Raw genomic sequence first — 21,895 nt, 5'->3', positions numbered from 1 at the left:
GCAATTTTCTGTATGTTATATATATTTGTAAGTCCTGGTATTTTTGTTATGTATTTATCTGAATATTTTTTTATTATACCTAAGGCGCCTACTATGATAGGAATTGTTTCTGTTTTTAGATTCCACATTCAAGTTACCTCTATTTCCAGGTCTTTGTATTTTGAAAGTTTCTCCATTTCTTTTAGGGAAACGTTGTCAACTGCTAGTATTGATACATCAATTAGAAAGCATTTTATTATTATTATTATTATTATTATTATTATTATTATTATGTCACAGTATATTGTTAGTTTTAGTTCTTAATTCTTTAAATAGTTTCAAATCACTTTTAATTATTGCTTTTGCTTGTATTTGGTAATTTTTCTGGGTAAATTAATACAAGAAACTGTCAATATGAAAATATGACTTTAAAGACGTAATGTTAGGAGGGAAGATTGGATATTTAACAGTATCTAATTTTGGTCCACACAGTTATAATAAGTGTTTATAATAATTTTTAATCTATCATCTCTCATTGCAATATATAAAGATAAATTTAAGGTGGTGAGCTAGCAGAGAGAGTCATTAGTACACCAGACAAAATGCTTAGCAGGATTTCATCTGTTTTCATGTTCTGAGTTCAATTTTTGCTAAGGTTGACTTTGCCTTTCATCCTTTCAGGGTTGATAAAATAAGTACCAGTTGAGCACTTGGGTCAATGCAATTAACTTACCCACTTCTTTGAAATTGCTGGCCTTACACTAAGATTTGATAATGATATTTAGATATAAGTATCAATCATTGTCAGATGTCCCTAATCAACTATGTCTGAGAAGATCTATGTTATTTTGGTAATTAAATAACATATTCCATTTTAATTATGGGCATCCTCTCTTTATTGGGTGACATGCTCTTCTAGCATTTAGAAGTTAATATGTAGTTCTAACACAGATTCTTAAATGCTAATTGTAAATGAGAGCAGAATTTCTGGGTTAATAGCAATTAAATTATAATGATTAAGATATATATGTTCTTAAATTGACTGAGTACAAGTTACAAGGTCATTAGTTTAATAAAAGAATTGGTCTGGATCCTTAGATATGATACATCACTAATTTATCTTGCTCTAAGTGAGGGATTGAAAAGTTAGCATTAAAAAACCCCCCAAATAATTCTATAAAAAAAGTTGCTCAAAGAATACATATATTCCAGTTTATAGAATTACCTAATACATGCTATTCCAGGCAATGAATGGCTGTAAAAAAGATCAACAGAAAGTTCTCCATACTTACTTGTTGAACCAGACTGCATAGTTTGTGGAACATCTCCTATGTTTGATTCAATACTTTTCTCTGAATGTCCAGGACTACCAATTCCACTACTCCATCTTCGAGTTGTACTTGCTGTTCGCTCCCACACAGCATCTCTTTTTCCCATGCGGGATTTAGGTATATATTGATAGGTTTCTCTCATAAAAGTTGTAATTTCCAGGAGGACTAGGCAAGCAACCATTTTCAAGGCATAAGGGCATTCAGCTCCAGTAAAATTTACAGTAGCTAAAAACAGAAAGTAGTGAATATCTATCTAATTTTGCACACTCTAATTATATTATTTGAAGGGAAAAAAGAAAAGAAAAAAAAGGAATCAAATTCTAAAATAATAATAATGCATTAACAATGGTGGTGGTGGGAATATTATGGGTTTCTCAGATTATTAATTTTGGCTTTTGTCCTTCTACAACATATTTCAATTAGCACATTTTCTAATTGTCTTCAAGCATAATATTTCTACATATCTATAGGTTTGTTCAAATATTTAGTTGAATTAGAACAAATCTACTCAAGTGTTAATGAAATTTGTAATATAAAATAAGGAAGCCTTTCCTTGAAACATTAGAATACACCTAGACTTATTTTATAAATCTTATTGGATCTATTTTAAAACGGGGGCCACATTTTTCATTAATGTTTTACGTAGTGTTTTTGGTACGGAAAGACTTTCAAACTTCGTATACTTATCTATTTTGTGTTATAGAACACAAAAATATTTTTGTATTCGAATTTATTTCATGTAAAAAATTGTCTTATTTTGATAATTTCAACCAATCACTGACAAGTATTCAGTTGTTTACATTTACTCCTTTGGCTGATTAAGCGATGTAAAGCGTATTTAATCTCCATACCTTCGTTTTATTTGCTTTTTTCATTTTAAATTTGCTTAAACCCTAACCCTAACCCTAGGGTTAGGGTTAGGGTTAGGGTTAATTGTTTCAGAATCGTTTGTTTATGTAGTCGGCACTTAATGTATATTGGCTGAATGGACGTCAGTGATTGGTTGAAATTACAGAAATACGACAACTTCAACATGGAATAACTTATGGATTTCTTTTTTTTTTAAGAAGACTACGAGAAAAAGATGTTTTATATGACACATTCTACCAGTGTTCCACGTTTCAAAGTGTTTCGTTAATGAAAAATGTGGCCCCTGTTTTAAAAAAGATCCATCTTATTGACTGGACTTCATATGAACTATCATTTGTCTCCTTGGACCCTAGTCTTTTATTTACTCTCTAACTACATAAGCAATGCCAATATAAGCACCTATAATAACATAATTATCAATTAGTTTTCAAACTATTTTAAAAAGTTAACATGTTGATACATTAAACATGGAAGCATATATACCAGGCAGAGTGATGTGTTCTTGAGCTAAACACTTCATTTCACATTGCTCCCATCTACTCATCTGTAAATAAGTTTCAACAGTAGTTGGGATGTTAACTCGGTGACAGACTGACCTGTTGTTCAGCAAGGAAGTCTTGAAATCTCAGTCACTCATACATCATGGAAACTGAATTAAAATCTGGCCTTGGGAGTTATAAGGTTCATGACATACCTACATGTGCCTATGAAATACTCAGCCATTTACGGTGTAATTCAATAAGCAGGTAGTATATTTGATTGAACGACTCATCGTCAAAATGAAGAGAAATCCATTTTGTTTTAACTGATTGTAAAAAGGTAAAGTACAAAACAATAGGCCATAAATCAAACTTACCATGTATGCTTTGCTATAGTATAGGAAGTATCATTTATTGTTTACTTGTTTTAGTCACTGGACTACAATCACGCTGGGGGTACTGCCTTGAAGGATTTAGTCGAACAAATTAGCCCTAGAACTTATTTTTAAGTCTGGTACTTCTTTTAGACATTTTTTTATGAGGATATAAACAAACCAACATGATTGCCAAATGGCAGGACAGATAGACAGAGATAAGCACACACACACACACACACACTATAATATTCCACACAATTTCCACCAAATTCACTCACAAAACATTGGTTGGCCCAGGCTATAGTAGAACACACTTTCCCAGGCTGGGGTGCAATTGGACTGAATCTGAACCACACAGTTGCAAAATGAGCTTCTTACCTACACAGCTACAGCATAGTATAGTAAAGGATGAATACAAAATACCCATTATGTATCACAATCATCAATCATAAGAAAGATGAAATTGAATGATACAAAAATTAGAAAGTGCTTCAAATATAAATTTAAAACAGCCAAGGAAATTGAATTCAAATGAAATTTCAAAACTATTTTTCTTGATTTCATTTGAGTAACCAGGTGGTACTTCAGCATGAATTGGTAATGATGGCTAAAGTAAACTGTAAAAGAACTAAAGAAATAACAGTTTTGAACAGAAAGAGTTCAAAAAATACTTCATACAATACTTATATACCTTCATCTAAAAAATTTTCATTTTCATCTTCCATTCGCAATTCTCTTTTACGCAGCTCATCAGTAACTTCATCGATAACAGTTAGTTTATCGGTGTATTCTTTAGCCATGATGTATTCCAACTGGCTTCCCAAAGTCTATGAATAAAGCATTTATAATATTTACAGTAATAAAAAAAATGTGATTATAAAAGACAGAAATAATTCCTAGTTTGGCACAAGGCCAGCAATTTTGAAGGGAGTGAGCAAGTCAATTACATTGACCCCAGTATTTGACTGTTAATTTATTTTATCATCCCTGAAAGGATGAAAATCTTAGCAAGATTTGAACACAGTGTATAAAGCTTTGGAAGAAATGCCACTAATCATTTTATCCAACGTCTCAACAATTCTGCCAGTTGGCCACCTTAACAACAGATATAGGTCAATGACAACTATGAGATGGATTTTGAACTTGATTTAATGAAATTTTTTTGGTAAAAATATTTTTAGAGGTATGAGTTTGTGAATGGCAGTGTTTAAAATTAAATTATTAATTTGTTGATACAACTACTTAGACATTAGTCAAGTAAATTTAAGTGCTATATCCACCAATCTAATATATTTCCACCTATGATAGGATTACAGTATGTAACATCGTCTAAGCTAAAAAATTAATACCCTATTTGGTTAGTTACAGTTAAATGCCTTTAAAATATTAAAGTATTAAAAAAGAAAGGATATGGTTTTCAGAACAAATATTGTGTAATTATCCCTCACTCTGACTCACCTCTGCCCATTGATAAAACATCTTGCCAGCTGCTCTTTGGAAGACCAAGCTACGTCTATAACCTGAAGGTTGCCCCCTGCTTTGCAAGGCTGCAGTTGAATGACGAAATGTTGGTAAGTTGAGTTTCATCCAATTTGGCCAATCCCCATTGTTACAACGGTGTATAAAATGGGCACATTCCAATAACAAAGTTGCTCGGGCAATCACTGGTGCTTCCTGGAGAAGAAAATATAAATCAGATATTTCGTTAAAAGAGACACAATATTTCACTATATTTTACTTCAACCATCATTTCACTGTATTACTATATTATGTATTTCAAATAATACATATTACATACTACACATGACACAACACCATACTACACTTCAAATGATATATCAATTCTTTCCTCAGCATCTGTGTTTCTCAAATGACGTGTTACAGTGTTTTTGGTACATCATTGGGTTATATAGATGTGCTTCAGATTTTTAAAATATATGATCTAACCCTTTAGCATTTAGTCAAATGTAAAGCTTATTTATTCACATGAATTAATCATACATTATCTCATAGCTTCAAGATTTTCGTGATCTGATTGTTTATTTTTATAAGTGACATTGTAGTTTATATGTGAGGGACCAAATCTGACCAGTTGGAACATACAACAAGCAGAATATTTCAGCCAGATATGACTAGTTTAAATGCTAAAGGGTTCAGACTTCATAAAATCTATTCTAATGTTTAGGGGCCATGAAAAATGTGTTATTCAAAATTTTGTTATACACAAGTATGATTAGCAAAATTTTCTAAATTTATAAATAATTTCTGTTTTAAGTTTCAATGCAGAATGCACCAGAAATTTTTGTTTGACTTCCAGTTAAAAATGACTAATAACCATTTGTCTGCTCTATATTAAACATGATACCATTCACTACATTAAGATGCATCTGTATATTACAAAATACATGACATAACACTGTACTACACTATATATGTCACTTCATTCGTTACACATTGTTGTACAGCACTACAATGAAGGACCGTTTGTGTGATTGTTCAAGCTGCTTAAAATCACATTCAGTCATCAGTTTGAGGGAAGGACACATTGTTGTCACAGATATACAAAAAGATGGGCCTGTCAGGGTTAGACCAATTCTTTCATCACAAATCTGCTTGGCAAGGTCTAAACTGGCATTAAACGTTGACATCATTTCACCACAACTACATTTCGCATAACACAGCATTCGGTATCTGTACAACACAGAACACCATGCAGGAAATAAATAGTGGGCAAGAAATCATAAACATAACAATCACTAACCAATGACTAACGTTGTAATATAAAAAAAAAATCTAAGAAAAGGAGAATATAGTAAAAAAACTTGCCAGAGTCAACATTGCAGCAACAAGCTGCGGATCAGGTAAAGAACCTGGAGCACAACATTCTAGTAAAAATGAGAATCTCATCATTCCAGATTTGATGACATACTGATCAACCAGCTTTTTCTCTCTCCGGAACCAAATATCATTTTCTCCATGGTCCGTCATATCATTTGAACCAGTTGCCCGAGCATCTGTATTTTGAGGGAAGTAATCAAACAACAAAATAAATGATACAAGGGGTATTACAACAAAGATAATTTCTTTATAATGATAATAATAGTAATAAGTGATTCAAAAGGCATGAAATTTAACTGAACTAAAAATTTCATTTCTTCATTTCACCATCCAAAAGATATAATATTTTGGAACTGGCATTTTTAAGTATACACAATAAATCAATAAATAAAACGCCTGTACTAGATGGTTCTTCCAATGTTCTTTTATTTTCTGCTTTTTTATTAAACACAGATTTTGATATAGGTAATTTGCTAATAGATAGATTAACATGGTATGTTTACTTCTCAAAAATACTCCCAACTATAATGATTAATCAATTGATTGTTACATTCCGCATCTCAGTTTCCTTTGTAGAGGTTCCAAGACCCTATATTTCCAGGAAAGTGAACTACAAATTATGACATTCATGTCTACATTGCAGGAATTAGGAACACAAAGGAAGTGAAATGGCATCAAAAGGAAATAAAAACTGTATTGTGGTGTTGCCTTAACTCAAACTTAGATCATGTCATATCTGACATACAATATTTAACATGTATGTTAAAAGCTTTTGATTGATTACCTTTTTGTCTAATTAAAACTGACTCATTCTTCTCAAGAATAGCAGTCCTCACTAATGCCATGTTCTTTGAAAATATAACTCTTTTTATTGTTACTCAATATACACCTAAAAACTGGAAGTACTCCAATTGAATTAAGCCAGCAATATACATACATGCTTACATATATATGTATATATTAGAAAAAATAATAAGGTACTCAGATATCTGGATGGTTGTACATTTACAGATTTCTATTAATATGTCACATGTTTTTATAAATCGGTGCTTGCATCTACTCTTGTACATTCTCCAGATTCTGGAGAATCTACAAGAATAGATGCAAGTGCTAATCTATAAAAACATGTGACATCATCATCATCATCATCATCGTTTAACGTCCGCTTTCCATGCTAGCATGGGTTGGACGATTTGACTGAGGACTGGTGAAACCGGATGGCAACACCAGGCTCCAGTCTGATTTGGCAGAGTTTCTACAGCTGGATGCCCTTCCTAACGCCAACCACTCAGAGAGTGTAGTGGGTGCTTTTACGTGTCACCCGCACGAAAACGGCCACGCTCGAAATGGTGTCTTTTATGTGCCACCCGCACAAGCCAGTCCAGGGGCACTGGCAACGATCTCGCTCGAAAATCCTACAGGAGCCAGTCAGGCTCAAAATGGTGCATCTCATGTGCCACCCGCACAAGAACCAGTCCAGGGGCACTGGCAACGATCTTACTTGGCTTGCCGGGTCTTCTCACGCACAGCCCATTTCCAAAGGTCTCGGTCCGTAGTCATCGCCTCGGTGAGGCCCAATGTACGAAGGTCTTGCCTCACCACCTCAGCCCAGGTCTTCCTGGGCCTACCTCTTCCACGGGTTCCCTCAACTGTTAGGGTGTGGCACTTTTTCACGCAGCTATCCTCCTCCATTCTCACCACATGTCCATACCAGCGCAATCGTCTCTCTTGCACGCCACAACTGATGCTTCTAATGTTCAGCTTTTCTCTCAAGATACTTACACTCTGACGGGTATTCACATTGACATTACACATCCAACGGAGCATACTGGCTTCATTCCTTGCGAGCTTACGTATGTCCTCAGCAGTTACAGCCCATGTTTCACTGCCATGTAGCATGGTTGTTCGTACGCATGCGTCATACAGTCTGCCTTTTACTCTGAGTGAGAGTCCCTTTGTCGCCAGCAGGGGTAAGAGCTCTCTAAACTTTGCCCAGGCTATTCTTATTCTAGCAGCTACACTTTCAGCGCACCCACCCCCACTACTAACTTGGTCGCCCAGATAGCGGAAGCTATCGACTACCTCTAGTTTTTCACCCTGGAATGAGATAGAAGTTGTTTCCTGTTTGTTTGCAGTCTTTATTGTTTGCAGTCTTTGCAGTGACATATTAATAAAAATCTGTAAATGTACAACCATCCAGATATCTGAGTACCTTATTATTTTTTCTAATGTATAATTCCTGTACATCACCTCCAAACCTTCCAATATATATATATATATATATATATGTTTCTTCATGCTAGCATGGGTTGGTTGGATCATTAACTAGCACGTCTTTTATAAAGCATCCTATTCTGATCAATGTGTTTTCCTAAGGACAAAACACAATGGTTATAGAAATGTAAGAACAAATGACTAAGCTTTGAGCAGATAGCCAGTGTGTATATTGTGGAGGTAAAAGGGAGTAAGAAGAAAGATAAGTCAGACTAACTGCTAAAATATCTTTACTATGGTGCTAACATTCAGGACATAATGTCCTGAATCAGGTGATAGGATCACAGTGTGTCTTTCATTTTAGAAAAAAAAATTCCAGAGATATATCTGTCATCTGTCTTTTGTACTGAGAATTTCTTATCATTTCAGCTAGACTTAGAGTTTCAAGAAATCTTAATGAAAACAAATACAAATATAATATGCTATACTGTAATATATAAAATATAATGTATATATATATATATATATATATATATATATATATAAAATATAATGTATATATATATATATATATATATATATATATATAAAATATAATGTGTGTATATATATATATATATATATATATTCTAAAACAACAATGCAGTTGGGATCTGTAAAAAGCAATGCATCAAATCAATACTTGATAAATCTACAACAAAGAGCTTCACAGATATATATAAAGAAGTACATACATGTATATATACGTATATAAAAATATATATGGTTAATAGTGAGCCAAAATGCAATTTCATACACAGTTATTTGTTAAAAGTCAAAATAAGCATAGGATATTTGTGCTGCTAAATGAATAAATTCACAAAAAATGAAAATAAGAGCAAAACAAAATTAAAAAGAAATAAAATAAATTAACAAAATATATATATGTATATATGCAAACACAAACATGCTAAATGAAATGGAAACAAACAAACAAATCAATGTTTATAAATAAGATAAAAATAAACAAAATATGTATGCTTAAAATATATATATATATTTAGAACATATATATATATGTTATTCTGTATATCAATGGCCATAGTAGGGTTTTGCTAAGGGAGAGGTTTGATTTCTAATTCTGGAATGTTGAGTGACCACATAAAGGGACCCTCATTGGCTTGATAAAAATATGTCATTTATAAATGTGTAACATTAGGGAGCTATTTAATTAAAAACACTTAATCATTTCCAGTACAGGAATAGTTTTACATATTTTGAGGGTAGTGGCAACTAATACTTGAGTGGTACTATTTGTAATGAGGCACAAAGGATGAAAGGCATAGTTGGCCTTGACAATACTTGAACTCAGAAATTAAAGGGGATGTAGTATAAATACTTCCAGGTCCTTTGTCTCACACTCCACTAATCCTGGCAACCTGCAACCCTAAGAACATGATGATGATCATCATCATTTAACGTCTGCCTTCCATGCTAGCATGGGTGGGACAGTCTCATAAGAGATGGCCTGGCGGAAGCCTGCACCAGACTTCTGTGACTGTTTTGGCAGGATTTTTACAGCTAGATGCTCTTCCTAACACCAACCACTCAGCAGAGTGGAGTTAGTGCTTTTTACATGGTACAAGCACAAGTGAGGTCAGTTTTGGCAAGGTTTTTACAGCTGGATGCCCTTCTGAACACCAACTACTTTACAATGTGAACTCAGTGCTTTTAAGTGGCATCTGCACTGACAGGGTCACCAAGTACTTGCAAGACAAAAAAAAAAAAGGAAAAAGTATAAATATTCTTTTAAGTAGGGTGGAAGCAGCTAGATTTTAATACACATTGTTCAGCTGTCACTCACTCATATAACCTGGTAGCTTATACCATTCTTTTGCTTATTGTTTTAAATTTACTCTTTTACTTCTTTACTTGTTTCAGTTATTTGACTGCAGCCATGCTGGAGCACCGCCTTTAGTCGAGGAAATCGACCTCAGGATTTATTCTTTGTAAGCCAAATACTTATTCTATCAGTCTCTTTTGCTGAACCGCTAAGTTACAGGGATGTAAACACACCAGCATCAGTTGTCAAGCAATGTTGGGAGGGGGAGACAAACAAGGAACACAAACACACACATATATATACATATATATGACAGGCTTCTTTCAGTTTTCGTCGACCAAATCCACTCACAAGGCTTTGGTCGGCCCGAGGCTATAGTAGAAAACACTTGCCCAAGGTACCACACAGTAGGACTGAAACCAGAACTATGTGGTTGGTAAGCAAGCTACTTACCACACAGCCACTCCTGCACCTAGCAAACACAGACATCATTATAGCCCAGCAGAATGCCAAGGGTGTGACAGCTGGAAGGAGAAAGAGCTGCACCAGTAGTCAGCAGATACTCATTTTTAGCTGAGCAGATAGGAGCAACATAAAATGAAGCGCTTTACTTCAGGCACAACAACCTGCCTGGCTCAGCTACCAAACAAACAGTATTCCAGTCTAAGATCCATACTCTAATCATTAGGCCATGTGCCTTCAGAGTGTGTATGTGTGTGCATGTTCATGTTAGATGTTTGACAGGGACCCATCAGTGAAAAATAAACATGACAATAACCGAGTCCATTTGGCGTTATGCCGTGCTTGAGAAGAAGTCCCATCAAGTCAAGTAAAACTGCAATCATGGCAGATACCAGTGTCACAGAAATGGCACCTGTGCCAGTGGCATGTAAAAGCACTCATTACATTCTCAGAGTGATTGGTGTTAGAAAGGGCATCCAACTGTAGAAAACATGCCAAAACAGACTGGGGTCTGGTGCAGCCTTCTAGCTTGCCAGCCCTGGTCAAACCGTCCAACCCATGCCAGCATGGACAATGGACGTTAAATGATGATGATGATGATGATGATGATGATGACACACGTGAATGCTTGAAGCCTGGTTTGTTTATAATCTTTTGCTGTAGAGGCTGAAGAGTCTTATTCCATCATGATTACATAGTCTCCATAGTCAAATCATGTCAAAGAGAAAGAAATTCAGAAAAGGTAGTGTGGGTATGGGTGACTAATTTGAATATAATTTAGTAAGTGCCTATATTTAGATAGTGGATGAAAAGTCTTCAGTACATGATGTAGAATTCATAATTTTATTTTGGAGCTGAAATTTCATTAATCACAACTAACAGTTTTATGTTGAGATCCCCAGACAACTACAAAAATTGGATAGCAATCTCACTCCTAGTTTTAGTGTTGAAATAAAAAATGTGTGTGTGTGTGTGTTTATATTTACTCTTCACTGAAAATCGCAAGCTACCAGTAATGATATTGACATTTCTTCCCTCAACAAATCATCAGCTAATTTTGCACCTTCAAATACATATAAAGTAAGTGATTGCTTACATGAAAAATAGGTAAGGATTAGTGACAGGAAGGGCATCCAACAGGAAAACCATACCTTGATAATACAATTGTCTAACCCATACTAGCATGAAAAAATGGTCAAAAAACAAATGTGTGTATACACACACACACACACACACACACCACACATACACATATGCATGCATATACACATGCACACAAAATCTATAATTATTATTCCATCAAAATATATTCTGTTTCACCTGTGGCTATTCAGGAGTCATAGGTGATGAGCCATAGGTAAAACAATATATTTTATCAAACCGACAGTTATAGGTTAAATATTTTTATTGACTCTCAGACATATCTTTGAGTACTTTTTTCCAAATTACTGAACATAAGTTCTTTTTGAACTTGTCACCCACTAGAATATATATGTATATATATATATATACATAAAAGAAGAACACAAGTGGGGTTCAAAATTCACTATAGCTGTTTTGGTAATACTTTATTGATGCATTCTTAGATTATACCATAGTAAAAACCCACCATAATAAGTTAAATTTTAAACACATACACAGGCAAGGTAAAACCAGATGACCTACTCACCAACTACCATGATTCCTGTAACTAATCTATATCTATCTATCTATCTATTTATCTATCTATCTATCTATATACATACATATGTATATTAACTAACTCTGAAATTTTCAAGTTAAGCTGAAAGCTTAATATTTCCATTGTTAAATGCATCATGATTTTTCACTCTTATAGTTGTTGAAAGTGTCAATTATAAACAGGATGATACTAAGTAATCATATTTAACAATGCTTTTATTTTTATTTAAAAGACACACACACACACACAAACACACTTATGCTGCCATTTATTGATTAGATAATCACTGATATTGATTTCAGCCCAATTCACTAAGATGTTTAATAGGAAAATACAATACAAGGCATGTAATTCTTAAATACACTTCCCACCAATATTAGGTTTAATCAAGAGTTTTATTTAAAAGATAATATTGTTGATGATAAAAAAAATTAAATAATTGTTAAAAATGGTAGAAAATAGGGAAAATAATAGGGTGCATTAGAGAGCAATAGTGTGTGAGGAGTAAGAGAGAAATAATGAAATCGAGACATTTAAAATTACAGTGCTGACAGAATAACTAACTGAAGGAAGTTAATCCCTGTTCATACCATATTTTCAATAATAAAATTTATTATTTTCAAACACAAATATCAGTTTGTATGTTCAATAAGACAAGATTTCATATTTTGAAAAGAAGTGTACGAATAAAATTATACATTTTGGTAGAATTATTGAGGCTATTCCTAAAGGTGGTTTCTCATGAGTCTAAATTCTGCATACAATTAATTGTCAATTTTTTGTGATTTTCACACTGCACCAACAAATCAATCTGGTCTTATTTGTTAAGTTATCTGATAGATGCTGCCGGAGAGGTACTTTTTCATCCTGAGTAGACTACATGAAAACAAATCTTCAAGCAAAAGCCTGACAAGTTATTCATTTAAACCTTCTCAATGAATGATAAAAGACAAATTATTGTATCTAACTTTGTACTTAATGTCACTTCATTTTATCAAGTTTCTGTAACCATATCGTTTTAATGGAATTGAAAATTTAGCTACTGTTTCCACACCTATTCTTTTGCATACTTTGGAACAATAGGAATCTTCATTGTTTTCAATTTATGAAGTAGACTTTTGAAGAAGACGACTTCGACGACCATATCTTGTACTATATATTTACTACCTTGTTTCTTCTAGTGTACAAGAAAATTCACAATTTAAAATCACCTTAACAAAGAAAATGAGGATCAGAGACTGACTTGATCAGTTTTTGTACAATTTAGAAATGAATCTAAACTATACATATATTAAAAGTAATATTATGCCACTTTGTAATAATCCTTATTATTATTATTGTGGATATCATATACTCCAGTAGACCTATATATTCAGAATTATCCAACAGAGTATATCTTTAAATTCTTATCTTATGAGAATATTACTGGATTTATATATTAACTGCCGAATAACCTATTTTGAATACCTGAGAGCAAACCAATAAACGTTTGGAGTAATTCCTTACTATTTACAAATATATATATATGTATACATACATATATACATATGTATATATATATATATATATATATATAGAAATATGTATATACACACATACATATATACATATATATACACATATATATATATATACATACATATGTATACACATTATATTTTTACATACATATATATATACATATGTATATATATATATATATATGTGTGTATATATATATACATATATATATGTACATACATACATATGTACATAAATATATGTATATATATACATATATATACATACATACATATGTACATAAATATATGTATATATATACATATATATACATACATACATATGTACATATTGCAGCATTATGACTGGGTCCTGAAGCAGCTACTTGACCATTCAAATGTTGATGTGATATATCTCGACTTTGCAAAAGCCTTTGACAAAGTTGATCATGGCTTGATATGTCACAAGCTGCGAAACCTTGGCATAGCTGGTAAATTAGGAGAGTGGCTGCATGACTTCCTGAATGGTAGAAGTCAGACAGTTGCAGCCAATGGAGAACTATCTAGGGAAACACAAATATTGAGCGGTGTTCCACAGGGAACTGTTCTGGGGCCACTACTGTTCATAGTGGCCCTTCTGGACATGCCCACGGTCACTCGGAGAGCCACTGTCACTAGCTATGCTGATGACACAAAGATATCTCAGGCAATAAAGAATCCTGATGATATTGTAAGCCTGCAGAATGACCTAAATGCAATATATGAGTGGGCAGAGCAAAATAATATGCAGTTCAATGCAAAAAAATTTCAAGTACTGCGCTACAAGACCATGAGTACCTCCCAACTGGCATACACAGGGCCTGGAGGTACTGCAATCCCAGAACCACAAACAGTTAGAGATCTGGGCATCAACATGTGTAGTGATGCATCATTTCACATGCACATTATCAAGTTGACAGCAAGGTGCAGACAACTGGCGGGGTGGATACTGAGGACTTTCCGTACAAGGGATCAAAAAGTCATGTTGATTCTATGGAAGACATTTGTTCTGAGCCGCCTAGACTATTGCTCTCAGTTGTGGTCACCACCCAGTGTTAAGCGGACAGCAGAACTTGAGGCAATTCAGCGGCACTATACAAAAAAGATCGCCACAGTCCAACAGATGAACTACAGGGAGCGACTGAAGGCACTAGGTCTCTACTCCCTGGAGCGCAGGCGGGAGAGATATGTAATAATATACATATGGAAAATACTGGAAGGACTGGTGCCAAACTTTGGTATCAAGTACTACAGGAATGCCCGCACGGGTCGCCACTGCATGGTGCCAAAGGTACCGTCCACTGCATCTCACATAAGAACGAGATACTGCAGCAGCCTCGGTTTCAGAGGACCTCAGCTCTTCAATGCCCTGCCAAAACATTTGAGAGACATGCAAGACATGGATGCGGAGGTCTTCAAGACAAAACTTGACGCTTTCCTCTCCACGATACCAGACGAACCAATGGCTCGTAATGAGACGCAGTTTAGGGCAGCTGTGTCAAATTCTCTTATACACCAGATGTGCCATCAAAACTCTTGATTGGACCATGTCAGGTGGGGGAGAAGAGCCATGCAAGGAACGTGAAAATCACGGTGGTGCACCAGCATGACCGCAGCCACTTGGCTGAAACACATAAATAAATAAATAAATATACATATACATACATACATACATATGTACATAAATATATGTATATATATACATATATATGCATACATGTATATATATATATATATATATATATATATATATATATATATATATATATATACACATGTATGTATATATATGTATATGTGTATATATATATATATATATATACACATATACATATATATACATACATGTATATATATATATATATATATATATATATATATATATACACATATACATATATATACATACATGTATATATATATATATATATATATATATATATATATATATATACATATACATATATATACATACATTATATATATATATATATACATATACATATATATACATACATGTATATATATATATATATATATATATATATATATATACATATACATATATATACATACATGTATATATATATATATATACATACATATACATATATATACATACATGTATATATATATATATATACATATATATACATACATATATATATACATATATATACATACATGTATATATATATATATATATATACATATATATACATACATATATATATACATATATATACATACATGTATATATATATATATATATATATACATACATATATATATACATATATATATACATACATGTATATATATATATATATACATACATATATATATACATATATATACATACATGTATGTATATATATATATATATATATATATATATATATATATATATATATATATATATATATATATAAAAGCCAAGGAAAAGAATCAACAGATTCTTGTCCCGGCCGACGTGGGCCCTCGGAAAGGAAGCTTCGCTGGTTGAAGAGAATTGTGGAAAATGAACCCTGTTCGACAGCTTCTGGCATTGGAAAACAGCTAGAAGTTAGTCCAAGAACGTGTGTTGCACATCTGCATAAGCTTAAGTGTTATGGATGAGCAGCAAGAAGAAAACTTCTCCTTCAACCAATTAATATCATTAAAAGAAAGAAATGGTCTAAGGAGATGTCAGAAAAATCCAGTTCATTTTGGGATAGAGTGATTTTCTCAGATAAATCCAGATTTGCATTATTTTCAGACAGTGGACGTGTTTGAGCCTGGAGGCTTCCCAGTCAAGAATTTGATTTGAAACGACCCCAACCAACTGTAAAACATGGTGGTATCTCTGTAATGGTATGGGGAGCTGTCACCAGCAATGGTCATTCTGAGCTGATCGAATGAGTTGGAACCATAAACTCTGAAAAATACATCGAATACTTACACAAGGACTACTTCCGATGTATTCACACGATAACATAACAAAAAATGAGTTTGGAAGATGGGGCTCCATGCCACACAGGGAAAATGAATCAACAATGGCTGACTGAAAATGGGACAAAAAGCATCCTCGGCCGAGCCAATCTCCTGACATGAACCCAATTGAAAATCTTTGGAGCATACTAGATAGAGCTATGCAAAAACCTTGACAAAAACTTAAAACTAAAGATGAATTGTTTCGATTGTTGGGAAGAAAAGTGGGAAGAAATTCCACAAGAGACAATCACAAAGCTCATCAGTTCAATGCCATAAAGAGTTTCTGAATTGAAAACTGCAAAGGGAATGTCAACTAAATACTAAAGTATGTAGTCCTATCGATTACATTTCAATTGTTTGCTTTGTATATAAAATAAAAGTTTTTGAAAATGAAAAGTGTCTATTTATTTCCTGCATGTATACCTATGTACATACATACACACATACACACACACCAGGCTCCAATCTGAGTTTCTACGGCTGGATGCCGTTCCTAACGCCAACCACTCCGAGAATGTAGTGGGTGTTTTTACGTGCCACCAGCATGAAGGCCAGTCAGGTGGTACTGTCAACGGCCATGCTAAAAATGGTGTATTTTATGTGTCACCTGCACAGCAGCCAGTCCAGCGGCACTGGCAACGACCTCACTCGAATGCCTTTTCACGTGCCACCGGCAGAAGTACTGGTAAGGCGACACTGGTAACGATCACGCTCAAATGGTGCTATTTACGTGCCACTGGCACGGAAGCCAGACAGCTGCTCTGGTAACGATCACGTTCGGACGGTGCTCTTAGCACTCCACTGGTACAGGTGCCATCACGATTTCACTTTCACTTGCCCCAACAGGTCTTCGCAAGCCAAGTCCAGTGTCCAATGAAGGAGACGTTGGCATGAGTGCCAGTCATCGAATTTAGCTCAATTTTGATTTCACTTGCCTCAACAACATATATATAATGAAATCGAAATTGCAATTGAACCAAATTCGATGACTGGCATCTGTGCCTGTGGAGAGCTAACAGCACTGTCTGAGTATGATCATTGCCAGAGCAGCTATCTGGCTCTCGTGCTGGTGGCACATAAATAGCAGCATCTGAGCGTGATTGTTGCCAGTGTTGCCTTGCTGGCACTTGTGCTGGTGGCATGTAAAAAAAACATTCGAGTGAGGTCATTGCCAGTGCCACTGTACTGACTCCTGTGCAGGTGGCATGTAAAAAACACCATTCTGAGCGTGGCCATTGCCAGTACCACCTGACTGACCCTTGTGCTGATGGCACGTAAAAGCACCCACTACACTCTTGGAGTGGTTGTCGTTAGGAAGGGTATCCAGCTGTAGAAACTATGCCAGATCAGATTGGAGCCTGGTTCGAGATTGGAGCCTGGTTCGCCAGTCCTCAGTCAAATCGCCCAGCCCATGCTAGCATGGCAAGCAGATGTTAAACGATGATGATGATGATTATATATATATATATATAAATATATATATATATATAAATATATATATATATATATATATATACACACACACATACATACATAGGTTAAAGTAAAAAGGAGAGGCAAATTAGTAAGACTTGACAAGGACATTCAATTTAATTTAGTCATATAACAAAAGGTAAAGATAGTCTCTGACATCTCTTTCTGGGATAGGCCCAGCTTTTGGAATATTGTGCAGAGTGAAGACTCTAAATGCAGAGTATTCTGTCATTGGAGAGAGAGAGTTAGATGGAGATGTGTTAAACATATGACACAGTGGAATAAAAGTTCCTTATCGATGATTGTTGCTGTGATTCCTTAAGTCGAGACAAGGAGGAGATATCCAAATAAGCCCAGTGTGATTGGGTGACCATAGAGAATGGTTAGATAGTAATACATATGGACGCTAGCAGTTCCAAAGTTGGACAAATACTGAGAGTAGGAAGTACACTCTGGTGGGAGAAAGACAGGTGGGCAGCAGTTTTGTATTAGATATATACTAATCAGTCAGAGACTATATCTATCTTTCGTTATATAACTAAATTAAATGTGCTGATCAAGTCTAGTCAACTTTTTTGCCTCTCTACCTACTAACTCAATGGGAATCCACTTCTAGTCACTTTGAAATTGTAGCCACAAAACCACAGCAGATACTCATTGGTTTGAGTCACCCTGACAAAAAGTCCTTGTATCTTTTACATATGTATGTATGTATGTATGTATGCATGTATGTATATGTAGATATAATCCACGTGCAGTTGTTTCTGAAGTGTGTATACATATACACATATTTATGTATGTGCATATATGTATACATACATGTGTGTATGTGTATATATATATATATATATATATATATATATATATACACACACACACACGTGTGTCTATGTAAATATATCACCCATGCCAGCATGGAAGGTGGATGTGAAACGATGATGATAGCACCACTTAGCAAAGTCATTCAAATCAGGAACTGGACAACATGGCCTACTCAATGAGAGAGTTATTGTTTACAGAGATATATGTAGTTCAAAGTTAAAAATAGAGAATAGTAAACGAAAAACTATGAAAGACAGAGAAGAGTTAATTATTCTTAATTATGAATTAATTAAGAAACATGATATATTCAATATACAATTAGTATTACTCAAAGAAATTAGCAATTACATCACAACACCATAATATTTGAAATGGATTCTGACATTACTGAACTAAAATTGGAATAATACAAAAATAAAACTATAAAGGTGACTGGAGAAGTAATAAAACAGTAACAAAAAGGTGTAAAACCTTTAGAAGATATAATAAAATGAATAAAACAGTTTACAAAATCCTTTTTCAAAATTTGTAGAAGAAAAACACAGAAAATAACAAGGAAAATACTTTAAGGAAGACATTGTGTTAATAAAAAGAATAGAGAAAACTAAGAATAAATGAAAGCTCTTCTAAAAGTAGAGTAGAGAGTAAAGAAAAGACAGAAACATTAGAAAGCAAAAAATTTTTGAATGACACATTAATGCCAGCTGTTGGGAAAAAGTATAGATTAAAAATGAGACTAATTTTATACATTAAAATGTTGAAAAATAAATGAGAGAACAAAATTAAGAGAAAGAAGTTATCTAAAAGTTTGGCAATCAGTACTGGAACCAGAATTGCTACACATTTAAGTTAGCTGTGTAAGGCTGGGTAAGAGCCAGATAAAAGTTGGAGGAAAAAGTGTTGGTTGTACAGTCGGATAAAAAATTATATTTACAATATTCATTGGCTCATTTCAAAAAGATGTTAGTGATATTTTAACAGACAACAGGAGATATAAATAATGACACATTATTAAGAATGATGAATTTATTAACAGTGAGAGGTGTTTGTTTTTTTCAATTTTTAGTTATGTAAATTTTCATTTTTTTGTGTGTGAATAATAACATCATTAGATTTCTAATGGAATAATCACTAGTTTACTGCATTTAGTGAAAGTGACAAGCAAACATCTGTATTATCTATGTAGAACAAATACCAAAAAGAATTTTTGTTCAGAATCATGAGCTTACAGGTTTTCTTACCAATGTTTAAATTTATCCTAATATACATCAAAGAAAGATACATACACATGCATGCAACAAACTTCCAGAGTTTTCATCTATCAAATTGTCTGAGGTGTTGTACAGAGAGTTTGAGCCTAGAACCGTGTACTTTATAAAGTAAACAGCTTAAACACAAAGCATGATGTACCATTTATTATTAAAAGAAAATGGGAGTTTTGGAAGGGAGTATGGAGTTTTGGAAAGGAGTGTGGGAGTATACACACACACACACACACATATATATATACACACACACACACATATATATATATATATATATATATATATATATATATATATATATATATATATATATATATATATATATATATATATATATATACTTATTACAAATTAAAAGGGTAAAGGATTATCAATTTATTAATTAATAAATCAATTAACAATTAACAATTTTTATCAAGCCCATCGGTATGAAAGCACCATTATTGGTGGAGAACTTATTTAAAAGCTCATATATATTTATAAATATAATTAAGGGATCAGCAAATATTTGCTTCACCATATACCGAAGTTCAGAAATAGCAGCTAAAAAAGCTGAGAATCCCACAGATGGCATCACTTGTAACTCACAAAGGCAAATTGGTTAGTTTTCATTGTTTTTTCTTCTTGTTTTTGCCTTTGTGAGTTACAAATGATGCTATCTGTGGGATTCTCAGCTTTTTTTAGCTGCTATTTCTGAACTTCGGTATATGGTGAAGCAAATATTTGCTGATCCCTTAATTATATTTATATATATATATATATATATATATATACCACATACAGATATAGGGTAAAAATTAATAATTAATTGATAATTAGTAATTTTACCAAGTAGTTCGGTGTGTTAAAAAATCCATTATCGGTAAATGTATAAACTCAATTTAAAATTTAGGGTTCAGCAAGTATTGCTTCACCACACACCACATATTCCATAAATTTTAGAAACTTGTGAAGAAAGAACAAAAACATCTAGAAGTACCTCTGGAAATGGGAATGAAAAAAATGGTTAAAAATTCAGAAATATACTCAACATACCATATCTTGACAAACATTATGAGTGCAACATTGATACACTTCTTAATAATAATAGAGCCAAAAGTAATGTCAAAGTAGATATAGTAGTTATATAAATCAAAAACTAAATAGTGGGAGTGTCCACAAAAACATGACACTACTTAAAGATGCAAAAACTGAAAAACAGGCATATATCTGAGAATAGCACACAATGAATAGTTATATCAATGAAGAAGAATATGGCAGACAGTAGTATCAGCAGAGACTTGAGAGTGATATCAAGACACAATAGAGAATTATTTATAAGTAAATATTTTTATGAATAATAAATGTTTGAAATTTAACTGAGACTGCCAGCAGTAAAAACCATTAGACATTACTTTTGAGCATTTAACAGACTATTTTCATCAACAAATATCTGATAGTTATCAGATTAATAAAATGTATAATGTGCAAACCAAGACATGACAATATCAGAAAAGGGCAGATATTCTGAAGGAGAGTTTATTACTGGTTTACCAAAGAAATATCAGTAATATACCCTTATCTGATATTTTCTTATAATCTTTGGCAAGAGTAGCATAACAATGTCTATACTTTACTTGTCTGTACAAATTATACTTTGATTTCCAGCATAACAAATTGGATACATTTAATGTATGCATGATGGAAATTATAATTCAGTACACATACATACATGCACATGGATGCATATGTATGTCTGAGTGTGTGTGTGTGTGTGTATCTATCTATCTAT

At 33.4% G+C, this 21,895-nt stretch overlaps 1 protein-coding gene across 1 annotated transcript in view; it reads right to left on the bottom strand.

Moving 5' to 3' along the window:
- The window catches only part of LOC106882437 (protein unc-80 homolog), a 281,073-nt gene that overhangs the window by 183,247 nt on the left and 75,931 nt on the right, over positions 1 to 21,895 (bottom strand). The window contains exons 10-13 of the mRNA XM_089347637.1: positions 5,863 to 6,050; positions 4,495 to 4,710; positions 3,728 to 3,863; positions 1,272 to 1,535 (exon numbers count right to left, since the gene is read on the bottom strand). Coding sequence (XP_089203763.1) covers positions 1,272 to 1,535; positions 3,728 to 3,863; positions 4,495 to 4,710; positions 5,863 to 6,050 — 804 coding nt within the window. The remainder of the gene's footprint in view (positions 1 to 1,271; positions 1,536 to 3,727; positions 3,864 to 4,494; positions 4,711 to 5,862; positions 6,051 to 21,895) is intronic.

The sequence above is a fragment of the Octopus bimaculoides genome, chromosome 2 (assembly GCF_046866305.1).
Source record: "Octopus bimaculoides isolate indiv1 chromosome 2, ASM4686630v1, whole genome shotgun sequence".
Classification (NCBI taxonomy): domain Eukaryota; kingdom Metazoa; phylum Mollusca; class Cephalopoda; order Octopoda; family Octopodidae; genus Octopus; species Octopus bimaculoides.
Note: the sequence above shows the minus strand (reverse complement) of the source record. Positions and strands in the feature narration are given on the sequence as shown.